Consider the following 12,064-nt stretch of genomic DNA (forward strand, 5'->3'; position numbering starts at 1 on the left):
ATTGCATGTGTGTGTAATAAGCTACATGATAAGATAGCAGAAATAAAATATGAATGTGTTAGATAAACTTTCATTTTATTTATTTCGCTTAAACAAAATTTAATTGATTCAATCAGTAACAAACATTATATAATAGGTTCTGGGGATGCAAAAATTGAAATAAAATCATCCCTGCCCTTAAGAAGCTTACATTCTACTAGAATAAATATACCAAAATGAAAAATAGCACAGGCCTTGTTCTCAAGATTACAGTGTAAACATTTATTTCATTTAAATTAAACCTCATTGACTTCATTTAGAGAAATTGGTTCTTTTTGAGTTGGAGTGATCCACTTCTGTTTTTAGTTATTAAGTATGGGTCAAGTGTATATGCATATTTGTCCTTATACCTTGATTCTAATGGAGGGTGAGGGTTATGCCTGGGTTGAGAGAATAGGATTTGCTTTTTAATCTTTCTTGTAAATCATGTATTTGTTGATCAATGGACTGGTGTTTTGTTCTTGCTTCTGTAGGAAATAGCTCTCCGGAGCCAATTACCAACAATGGAACAAGATGGTGGAACTCAGAATCCAGTATCCTCTCCTGGAATGAATCAGGAACTGAGAACAATGACTACAAATAGTTCTGATCCCTTTCTCAACAGGTTTGTAGGAGTAACCACTAGGAAAAATTAGGAAAAGATCATGGTTTTAAGATCCTCCTGCTTAGTACTTGTAACAGTCTATTTTGAACATGTGTGTGTGCCAAAAGCCACAGCTGTAAATGAATCGCTCCATAAATGGCAAGTCCACTAGAAGCTGAGGATTAAAAGCTGTCTCCTGTGAGAGGAAGTAAACTGTTCAGACTTGCAGAATGGATTTTTATTCAGAGTTAGAACATGTTTGCTGTGCCTAATCTGTTGACTAACAGTTATTTAAAATTACAGAATCATGAAAGGACATGTGAATACCTTTCTAAGTGATCAAATGAGCTGTATCCAAGACATAGGTAGGGCTGGATTTTGAGATTCAATTGCTGGTGGGTTTTTTCTTTTTTTGCAGAGATGTACAACCTTTCAGCTTTCATTGCATTAACTCTAGACAAGATCATATTCTCTAAGGATTGTAGTTCAAGAAGAGAATATGTAGGAATCTGCTTTTTTTCAAAATGCATTAAGACTAATGGCAGGACTTGGAAATCCCTTAGCTTAAGGATTTTTTTTTTTTTTTTTTTTTTTTTTTTTTTTGCTTAGTTACCACAAATCTAGTGTTTCGGACAGATTATATAAGTGCTGGTAAGTTGTGCTCTTTTGGAATTAGACTGCAAGCTGAAACAAGTCCTATTCTTTGCCTTGAAGGGCATTTTAAATCAAGATTTGACTAGAATCAATTCACCCTTCCAGATTTAAAAACATCTGTGGAGCTTCAGATAGCTGTTTGGTCTTAAGGAAATATTTCTGGCACATGATCATATAATTTCGTCCTTATAGTTGTGATTTTTCTTATAAATAAGTTTAAACAACCAAAAGGTTTTTTTAAAATGTTTAGAGACTAGTGTTGCTTTCCTAAGAAAAATGTTGAGTTCTATCAGCTCTTAACACTAAATGAAAAGACATAAATTGTCTAAAATTATTCAGAGATATTTCAGTGCAGCTGTATTATCCGTTCCTGCCATTCTCATTAGTGAATTTTGTTGAATTGTCATTTATCTATTAAATTTATATATAGTCATATATAAAATAGTTATTTTCCTATGCCATTCATCATAGATGTGAAATTTACATATTTCTGTGTATGTAATATTTTCTTTTTGTGTGTGTGTGTGTATGTATGTGTGTGTGTGTGTGTGTGTGTGTGTGTGTGTATATATATACACACACACATATACACACATTTTTTTCCCCTTCAAATTTAAACAAGGGAAAGTCAAACCCACCACTTCCAATTTAATATCCTGCCTGACTTGGCTCTTTTCAACAATGAAGTGATTCAAGTCAATTCCAATAGACTTGTGATGAAAAGTGCCATCCATATCCAAAGAGAGGACTATGGAGACTGAATATGGATCAAAGCATAGTATTTTCACCTTTCTATTATTGTTTGTTTCCTTTTTTTTTTTTCTCCTTTAGATCTAATTTTTCTTACAGAGCATGGTGAATATGTAAATATGTTTAGAAGAATTTTACATGTTTAACCTATACCCAAGATTGCTTACTATCTTGGGGAGGAGAAAAATTTGGAACACAAGGTTTTGCAAAGGCAAATGCTGAAAACTCTTTAAATGTATTTAGAAAAATACAATGGTACCAAAGAAGTCTACATCCTTGCCAGTTTCTTTAGTATATTTTGACCATAAGAAAGTATTCCTAATTTGAATCCTAGTTTTATTGGGATAAATAGAAAGTGCTAGTTGTATAATGAAGAAACTTCATTTCCAAAATGACAGTTGGCTAGTATGATTTTATGGATTTTAGATTCTTTTGAAAGCTATCTTGTATTATCATAGTTGGTGTAAGAGAGTTAAACCCTAGATAGAGTGTTGTCAATTGCTTATCAGAACAGAACAACCACTTAATTTCTGAAAAAGGAATTTATTCTTAGAACCACATCAACTAGTTTAGGTATAATCTACCAAAATTTGTTTCCATATTCTTGATATTATAAAAAATAGAAAGAAATTCATTATTATGGAACTACAAAAATAATCTATACATGTAATCCTTTACTTAAGTGAGTATCTCTAACACCAGATTGGGACATTAGAAGAGTCTTATCTTTAGGATATGCTCAACTTTAACAGTTTATATTCCACAAGTTCTGAAGTCATGGATTTAGATTATAGCTGCAAAGACCCTCAGAGAGAAACATTATAGTAGAGCATTAGAACAAGGAGACATGTGGATTTTAATATCAGTTCTGATACTAATTGTGGGTATATATGAAATAAAGAAATAGATTACCGGAATGGACCAGCCCAAGTTCTAAGTGAGGAAAAGGGCCAAAGGGAGGAAGAAGTGGGCACTAAGTAAGTTACTAATTAATTTGAGTAGGAAGTAATAAAGTGATAAGAGATCAAGATTGGTTTAGATAATTTTATCAGTTATATATGTCAAATGGTGCCATAAATTCCTAGTTACCTTGAATATTTTCTGAGGAGACAGTTGAGCTAAAGTATAAGCTTTAAGAAGAATTTAGGGCGTGTTTTAGAGAGGGAGGAAAGTAGAGCCAGCTATTCTGTGAGTAACTGATGATATTTGAGTACATACCAGAAGAGGTTGTTTGAATGCACCGAGGTGGGAAAAGGGGGGAATAGTTAATAATCCAGTTTGATTTGAATGTACAAAAATGTGAAAGGAAATCTTGTCAAATAAGGTCTCTATATTGGAGTGAGATTAGAAAGCATATGACAAGCTAAGGAATTTGTATTTTTCTATATAGGCAGTAGGGAGATTTAAGGTTTTCTGAGCTTGAGAGTACTGTGCTCAGAGCTGTGCATTAAGAGTAGTATTTTATGTATTTAACATCTACTGGTCATCCTGCCATCTAGGGAAGGGGGGGTGGGGGGTAAGAGGTGAAAAATTGGAACAAGAGGTTTGGCAATTGTTAATGCTGTAAAGTTACCCATGCATATAACCTGTAAATAAAAGGCTATTAAATTTAAAAAAAAAAAAAAAAAGTAGTATTTTAGCAGCTGTTTGAAGGCTTCACTGGAGGAAAAGAAAGGCTGACTGCAGAGAGAGCAGCAGGAAACAATATCATTAGGTGAGGACCAGAACCTGGCAGTGTGAGTGGAGAGCACAGAAAAAAAAATGGATGTTGCAAAAGTAAAATTGACAAGAAATACCTGGTTTGAAGGCGGACAGTGAGAGGGATGAATACGTGTGAAGTGCCAAAAGTGATCCCAAGGTTTGCAACCTTGATACCTGGCAACAAGAAATGGCTGGTGTGTGTGTGTGTGTGTTTTTTTTTTTTTTTAAACAGAACAAATTAAAAATTTCAAAATAAAGAAGTTTAGAGCCAGTTTCTAAATATATATTTTGAAAAAAGATTATTTCAACTTTCATTTAAAAATGCCCAGAATTCTTACACTTAAAATTTAGAAAAAATAAAAGTTAAAAAAAAAAAAGAAGTTTAGAAACTGGCCCAAATTGCTTCATTTTATATAAGATGAAGTTCAAGGGTTCATTTGTCTTTTTTTTTTTTTTTTTACTGGATCTGTTTGTGGACATGAATGTTGTGAAAATCTCTCAAGGGTCTCTGTCTTTAGACAGGGAGACAAAAGAGATTCAAAAATGAGGATAGTTGAATGAATGGCTGTAGAAAATATTTTAGAGCTTTGCTTTTCATCTAAGTGATGCTTCAAGCAAGATTCTTGAAAGAAAAGGGGTGTGTGTGTGTGTGTGTGTGTGTTTAAGTTGAATGGCTGCTCATCCATCTGCGTGTGAGAAAGATAAGAGTTCCCTTTTCTTCCAGCATTCCTTGTCATTGGTCCATATACTTTTTTTTACAGCACAATCTAAGATTGATAATTAAGCTGCTTCAGACTCAACTTCTGCAGGCAGCAAAATGGTCTTAGTTGCTGCTTGTTTACTTAGTAGCACTATTTATAGAAGTAGTGGTTCTCTCTGTTTGTTTACTGTACCTTTGCATACTTTTTCAAAGTATACTTTTAAATTTACCCTAAAGAAAACTCTCTTTGCTTATATCTGTACTTAAGGGAATATTCATTGAGGAATGTTTCCATATCTATTTATATATATTTTGAAGCTTCTCTTTTCTGTTTAAAATCAAAAGATCCATTAACTTCAACAAGAGATTAAACTATACAGCTTCTTATCATTTCCCCCTAAGGTAATCTGAGTGATTCATTTATTTTCATTTCCTCCGAGAAGGAATGATGGCTCTTTATTTAGGATTCATTTTTCTTTCCCCTTTTGGCTTGAACTCTGCATAAGAGTTCTTGCCGGCTTATCATAAGTCTAGTGCGGGCCTGTAGCACCTGCCACCTGCACCCCAATGTTTGGGACTTCTTGTCTGGGCTACTGTCCCCCACCCCACCCTGGGGAAGAAAGCAGGACTCTGATGCCAGAGGGCGATAGCTCAGCCTTTCAGATTACCTTTGTATGCAGAAACTGTACTTCATGAAGGACCTGGTTGTGTGTCTGGGAAACTTAATTGCATGATCTGTGTGTGAGGACTGGTCGGGATGACAAAAACAAATGTTAAAAAATAATAACAATATTTAACTGCCCCTGAACCCGAAACTTGGCCAGAGGCAGGGAGGCGAGTTTGAACGTTTTGGTTTTCATTTTCTTGGCAGCTTGGGTTAGAATCCTTTGTCTGTTTTACTCCATCCCCCCTCCCCATTAGTTATGTCTGGGGTCTGAAGAATACACGTTTCCAAAGCTGCTAAAGAGTTTTTCTCTAATCTTCTTTCATAATGATGTTGATGCTTGTGTCTGTTTCAAAGCCCCTCTCAAACATCCCCATTAACTTTGCACCCTTCTTATTTACAGTGGCACCTATCATTCCCGAGATGAGAGTACAGACAGTGGGCTGAGCATGAGCAGCTATAGTGTACCCAGGACCCCAGATGACTTCCTGAACAGTGTTGATGAAATGGATACAGGTTAGTGGGGGGGGGAAAAGATGACCAGAAAGATCATACATTAGTGTTGCCTTAAAATATATGGGTGTAGTCTTGTTTCTACTCAGTTCTATAACTGTACTAGACTCCAGGTATATAAAAACTGAAATCATCCCTGTTTCTGGGAAATACAAAGAAGGTAAATGTCTAGTGCTCAGGAAAGTAAATAAATACACTGTCATTTCAGGGGAGCAGCACTTATAACTAGAAAAATGAAGGAAGAACTCTTGTAGAAGATGGGACTTGACCTGAATCTTGAAAGAAAAAAGAATTATAAATAGATACCAGCTATAATGAGTTCTACGAGAACTTTCTTCCAACTTCTCTGAGAGTTGGTCAAAATATGGGTGTTGTGGATCTGATGAAATAGATTAGAAGAGCTAAGACCCAGAGATAACAGCTTCTTAGAAGAGTTAACAATTGCAGAAATAATCAAGGAGAAAGGGGAGTGGGGGAATCCTTTTTTGCTATAGCAGGAAACACAAAGATCCTTATTCAGGTATCTTGTTTTTCTGGAGGTGAATTATTGGATTATTCCTTTTAGTTTTTATATAGAACTAAAAGTCCTTTCTACCAATTGAATATTGGTGGCTGGGGTTTGTCTCTAAAGTTTGCTTAGTCTTATCTTCAGGATTTTCCTCATCTTGACCTTCTACACATAGAATGTGCTTTCCTCTTGTTTCCACTGATCCAAGCAGTGCTTTGAGTTCTAGTTTGGTTCTACCTTCTGAAAAGCTTACCTTTCGTCTAATCTTATTTTTCCCTTTCCTAATTTTTAGCACTTGCTTTCTCTATCATTAATTTTTAACACTTAACCACACTAGTTTCTTGGAATGTTATACATGAATGGCTTGTCTCTCCTGCTATGTTATAAAGCATTAGAGGATTCATATTGTTTTTCTATTTCCTCTTCCTCCCCATGTCCCTTATTCCTGCTAGTGCCTAGCAGATATTAGGCACTCAATAAATATTTGTTGATTGAACGAATACTTACAAAATCTGAAATGAACTCCAGGGATTACTCATAGATTTTGGGTTTAATAAACAACTTCCATTGGGAAAGAAGGTATATTTTAATGACCTAATAACAAATTTGGAACACCACACTGGATGTTCAGAGCTGCTTTCTGCATTTGTTTGAAGTTGTCTGATAAGCTTTATAGTCTTAATATAATTAATTACCTTTTTGGTACAACTCAACCATCTCTTTGTTGTTGTCATCCCAAATAGGTGACAGTATCAGCCAAAGCAACATACCCTCACAGCAAAACCGTTTCCCAGACTACCTTGAAGCCATTCCAGGGACAAACGTGGACCTTGGGACACTGGAAGGAGATGGGATGAATATAGAAGGAGAAGAACTAATGCCAAGTCTTCAAGAAGCTTTGAGTTCTGACATCCTTAATGACATGGAATCTGTTCTGGCTGCCACCAAGCTAGATAAAGAGAGCTTTCTCACATGGTTATAGAAGCCTCAGGGAGACTAAATTCTGCATCTGTGAAGGATCTAAAGAAATAAGACAATTGCATTTTAATTTTCCAAATAAGCCACTGTGGCAGACTTTTGGCTTACTTAGAGCTGAACCAACATCCAGCAAGATTCTTTCATCCCAATATTTTGCTCTTCTTTGTCCGTTGCTGCTGTTATATATTGCTGACCTCTTTTACAGTTGGCTCTGAAGAATCAACAACTTTGGTTTTGATCTTTATTTCTATTGCTGTTGCAACTACTGTTCATTTTGGGGGTTGGGGGAAATGAGCCTGTTTGGCTGATGAATACCATTCCTTTTGCCCAATTATGTGTTCACCTATCATTTTAGCTAAGTACTCTGACTTGTGAGTTAAATGCTACATGTCACAGCTTGTAGTTTATTCTAGTAGTTGTCTCTTCAGCTGCCTGTGGCAAGTGGAAAAACATGACTTACTGGTTTGACAAGCCAAAAACGATGTATCTGATCAAAAGAACTCAACGCTGACATGGAGGAGGATACAGCTCAAACCAAGAGTGAGCACTGTGTTGGATATTCAGTATTTTCCACTATTAGCTCTGTCATAAGTCACATAGCATCCTGGATTCTACTTTAAGGTATTAAAAGGCATGGGACATTTTCTATAGAAACACATGAATTATTGCCACATATTCTAGTTTAATTTTTGTTTGTCAGAAATGAGACAATTTATCATATTAGTGAACATGGTAGTTTATAGTTTGGGAGGGTTATTGTAGTTTTTCTTTATGGTGAAATCTACATTCTGGTTTCATAGTCTTATTTAAATCTTGATTTGTCCGCCCTTTTTATACATATATATTATATATACTTACAATATGTTTATGTTAGGCTGATAGCTGAATATATAGTTTTATATGTTTTCCCTTTAACTTTTCAGTTTATTTTTTAAAAGGTAGTTTTGAATGTATCCATTTAGAATATATGACCAGTGGCTAATTTTTTCATGCCTATTACTAAAATGTGTGATTTAAATCTGTTTGGGGGCAGTCCAAAAGTATGTAGCTGGTGGGATGGGGTTGTTCCAAACAGAGATCTTGCATCAGCCTCCTGCACTCTGTGGGCACAAAACTAATACAATCTGATCAATTTGAGAAAAACAAGAAGAATGGTCCCCTCCAACTCCCTCCACTCCCCACCCACCCAAATAAGCTCCAGCCCACATGGGCTCCTCACTTTTAGTAAAATCAGTAAGGAAAATAATATTGATAATAAAAGACTTTATTAAAAGGTTTTCTTTACTTTCATCTTAGAAGACAGAGCTAATAAGAAAGCCTCATGCAATTAATTCAGCAAACATTTGTTTGCTGAACCCACTTACAATATACAGAGAACTGAGCTCTGGGGGAAGTCTTAAAGTTTGGATTATAAAAGGTCCCCACTTCACAATGCTTAGGGAAATTTGCCCGATATAGAATGTAGAAGATTGTAAGGTTATGTGTTAACTGGCAAAGGGTGATCAGGTAATTAATTCAGTGCATTTTGATAGATGAATTGAGCACGGCAATAGAGAGAGATGATTATATCTTTATTTTAACAGGAAGAGATATTAAACTGACTCATTATCTGCAAGAGTAATAACAGTTCCAAAGAGTATTTTTTTAATGAACAAAATGAGCAATGAATCAACTCTTCAGTATAAGCTATGAAGTAATTTTTTTGTTTATCATTTATAAAGATACCAGCTAGCACGTCTATAATTAAGGGTCTGTCAATGTTTCCATGATAAACCCTTATTTTCAAGGGTTTTATAACTTTTAGCCATTAAGAAAAAAATCCTAGCTGAAGCTTGGTTTGAAAAGTCTTGGCTCAAAGGATAAATATACATATATATATAATTTTTTCCTAATTATGCATTCTGAGTAGTTTGGCCCTTGGACTTAGAGGAGTGCAAAAGTGAAAGCAAGAAGTTCGATGTTAGAAAATGTCAGTGCTCCAAAAACTCAATTACTGTGTTGTATATAATGATTTCCAAATTGATGGTTCAGAGTAGTTGACTTTAGGAATTTTTATTCCGCAAAAAAGCAATGGAGAAATTGAGTATGGGGAAAATGCACTGTGTAAGTGTGTTAATCTTTTAGAACAATAGAATATTACTTAGAATGCACAATATAGTATGTAGATGGTACAGCATGTTGTTGTTTTTTAACGTGCAGAAGATCAAAGCTACTCTGAAAGAGAACTAAAATTCTGTTCTGCCAATATCGCAAATTAATGTTTCTTCTTCAGTAGTAGCACATAAAGTTGGGGGTCTTGTAATGTTAATGGGACCTTGATAGAGATTTTAGGATTCTTCTTTTTTTTTTTTCCTCTTCCATAAAGACTATCCTGTCTTGCCACTTGGTCATTTAAAAGAATATTATTCCAAAATTTAAAGTCAATTAAATAATTTGATATAAAATCATAAAACAAGAAAGAATATCTAGATCTTATAATTTCCCATCTATTTTAATTTACCAATTTATATCTTAATGTAAGCTTCTCAGCACACATCACTGTATACTGGTGTCTGACATCTAGTGTGCTAGAGTAAGTAACAATGCTTCTTTCCTTTCTGGAGCTAAAGTCACATCCATGATGTTACTTTTAGTATTTTATTTTTCCTATGTAGTTTTTTAAGACCACTTAAAACTTTCTTATTGGGAAAATGGGGATAGCATTGCGGTGGGTTCTGACCTTAACTGGGTATTCTTGAATTGTTTTTAACACTAAACCAATTTTGTCATCCTTAGGTTTATCAACCTTTTTAACACTCATGTTCTTTTCAAACAGAATAATTTTCTTCTAAGCTGTTTGTCCACTTGATGGTCCAAATTACTTTGGTTTTTCTGATCGTTTAAAAGAAAATGTTGATGAAGTAGATTTTTAAAAATAAAAGTATAAGTACCTTTTTAAAGAAAACTTGATTGATTAAAGCAATAATATTTTAATCAGAGAATTGAGTGGTCTTAAATACATGTTCAGCATTAAATGTCTGTACTGTGTACTGAACTCTGGCAGGCAGACTGGGAAATATCAGTAAATTAAGTATACAACAAAAAAAACATACCAATCAGTGTTGGAGCTTAAGCAATGCAAAAAGGGGAGACGATTTCATTATGATTAACAGCTACATAGTTTTTGCACATCTTGGAAATGAGTACTCAGATGAATTTCACTTTGTAAGCATGTTTTTGTAAGAATAGTGGGTGTGCCTATCTAAACAAAACTTTTCTGTATCTTGAAAAAGTACTCTCCACATTTTAAATGTTTTATATTAGAGAATTAAATGAACACTTGTCAAATATATATATATATATATAGTACAAATGTTACATTTTTGTTTTAGATGTAAGAGCATGCCAGTATGTTAGGTACAATACTGTTACATTATTTTTCCTTATGTAATACTTTTTCATTTGTTTATGTGGTATAAATATATACTTTATGCTTAAACTCACCTTCGTTGTTTTTAACAGTTAGTGGTATTTAAAGCCATTTTGGTTCCTTAGGTATAGATAGCATTTGAATTTTAAAATCCAGTTATATTGGTTTTTGTTTCGTGATTTTGCTGTTCTTTGAGCCTCTGTACTCATCACTTAGCTGCCAGTGCAGCCATGGGCGCTGTCACTTGTAACACAGCGGTATCGCTGTTCATGTTCCCTAAGGACTTGTTGTTCATAAAAACACAGCATCAAGATGACTGGGAAGAATGTAATGACCCCCTCTGTGACAGCCTGCAGTTTTATTTCCCCAGCCTGTCCTCCTGGTGCCTTGGAACTTCCTCACACTTACGTTAGTGGATACCTCATTTGGGCAGATTCTAGGCTTCCGATGTCTTGTTGCAGGTTTATTAATAAAGACATTCCAGAACTCAAATGACAGGTCCAGAGCTCTGAATTGAAAGCTAACTTGACTGACGTCCTGACGTCCTTGGAGTTGCCTCCTGAGGTGTGTGTGCGTGTGTCTGCAGGCACACATCTGTCCGCTGGGCTTGATAACTAATTCACAAGGTGTGAGCAGTCTCTTGTGGAGGTTCCCTCCATCGGGGCGAAGGGCCACTGCTCTGAGTCTTCATCCTCTTGGAAGGTAAATGATTGCCCACAGGGACAGAGCTGGGATGTGTCAGAAGTTCTTGCTCACCAAGCCCAGCACCCCTGCTTCCCTCTGCAGCTTTAGATGTTTTGGGGTGGGTCAGTTACTTCAGTTGTGTCTGACTCTTTTGAATCCCATTTGGGATTTTCTTGACAAAAAAAAAAAAAAAAACTGGAGGAGTTTGCCATGATCTTTTCCAGCTCACTTTATGGAGGCAAGCTTAAGCGAAGGGACCTTCTGGGGTCAGTAAGTTTTTGAAACTGAATTTGAGGAAGGGGGAAAGAATCCTTTACCATTTATAAACAGCACCAGGTATTTAGTGATTGGGACTTATCCTTTCAGTTGCTAAGACCAAGATATCAGGCACATTCCATTAACAGGCATAGAACCTGTTGGAAGATTTTATAAACTTCTTATTTGAGAGGAAATTTCAGGCTATGGTAGTGAAAGAGTAGAGATGGAATAAGGAGAATACAGACCAAATCTGTAGAGGTAAACTCAGCATCACTGTGTCCTGTGCTTAAACTCATTTTTGTGTGTGTGTATGTGTGTGTTTCATTTGAGCATGCTTAAAATTGTTCTGATGTCTAACGTATAGTATTTAGAATCCCTAAGTTGGATTGCATTTTTATTTTATTTTATTTTTTTAGGACTACCAAATAACTTACAAAAGTTATCTCATTTTATCTTCACAATAACCTCTGTGTACTTGTTGTGTGGCAGTGCTATTAGCAGCTCCATTTTACAAATGAGGAAATGGAAGTTAAGAAAAGCCAGATGATTTGCCTTGAGTGTCCCACAACTCATGAGGATCTGAAGCAAAACTTGAACTCAGGTTTTATCATAAATTCAGACCA

At 35.3% G+C, this 12,064-nt stretch overlaps 1 protein-coding gene across 12 annotated transcripts in view; it reads left to right on the forward strand.

Annotated features, from left to right (window-relative positions):
* The window catches only part of YAP1 (Yes1 associated transcriptional regulator), a 143,406-nt gene extending 132,846 nt beyond the window's left edge, over positions 1-10,560 (forward strand). For all 12 annotated transcript variants that reach the window (XM_031961059.1, XM_031961063.1, XM_031961065.1 and 9 more), the window contains 3 exons: positions 513-643; positions 5,495-5,607; positions 6,856-10,560. In XM_031961059.1, the coding sequence (XP_031816919.1) occupies positions 513-643; positions 5,495-5,607; positions 6,856-7,094 (483 nt within the window). In that variant the 3' untranslated portion in view covers positions 7,095-10,560. The remainder of the gene's footprint in view (positions 1-512; positions 644-5,494; positions 5,608-6,855) is intronic.
* The last annotated feature ends 1,504 nt before the right edge of the window (positions 10,561-12,064 follow it).

Source organism: Sarcophilus harrisii, chromosome 3 (assembly GCF_902635505.1).
Source record: "Sarcophilus harrisii chromosome 3, mSarHar1.11, whole genome shotgun sequence".
In the NCBI taxonomy this organism is placed as follows: domain Eukaryota; kingdom Metazoa; phylum Chordata; class Mammalia; order Dasyuromorphia; family Dasyuridae; genus Sarcophilus; species Sarcophilus harrisii.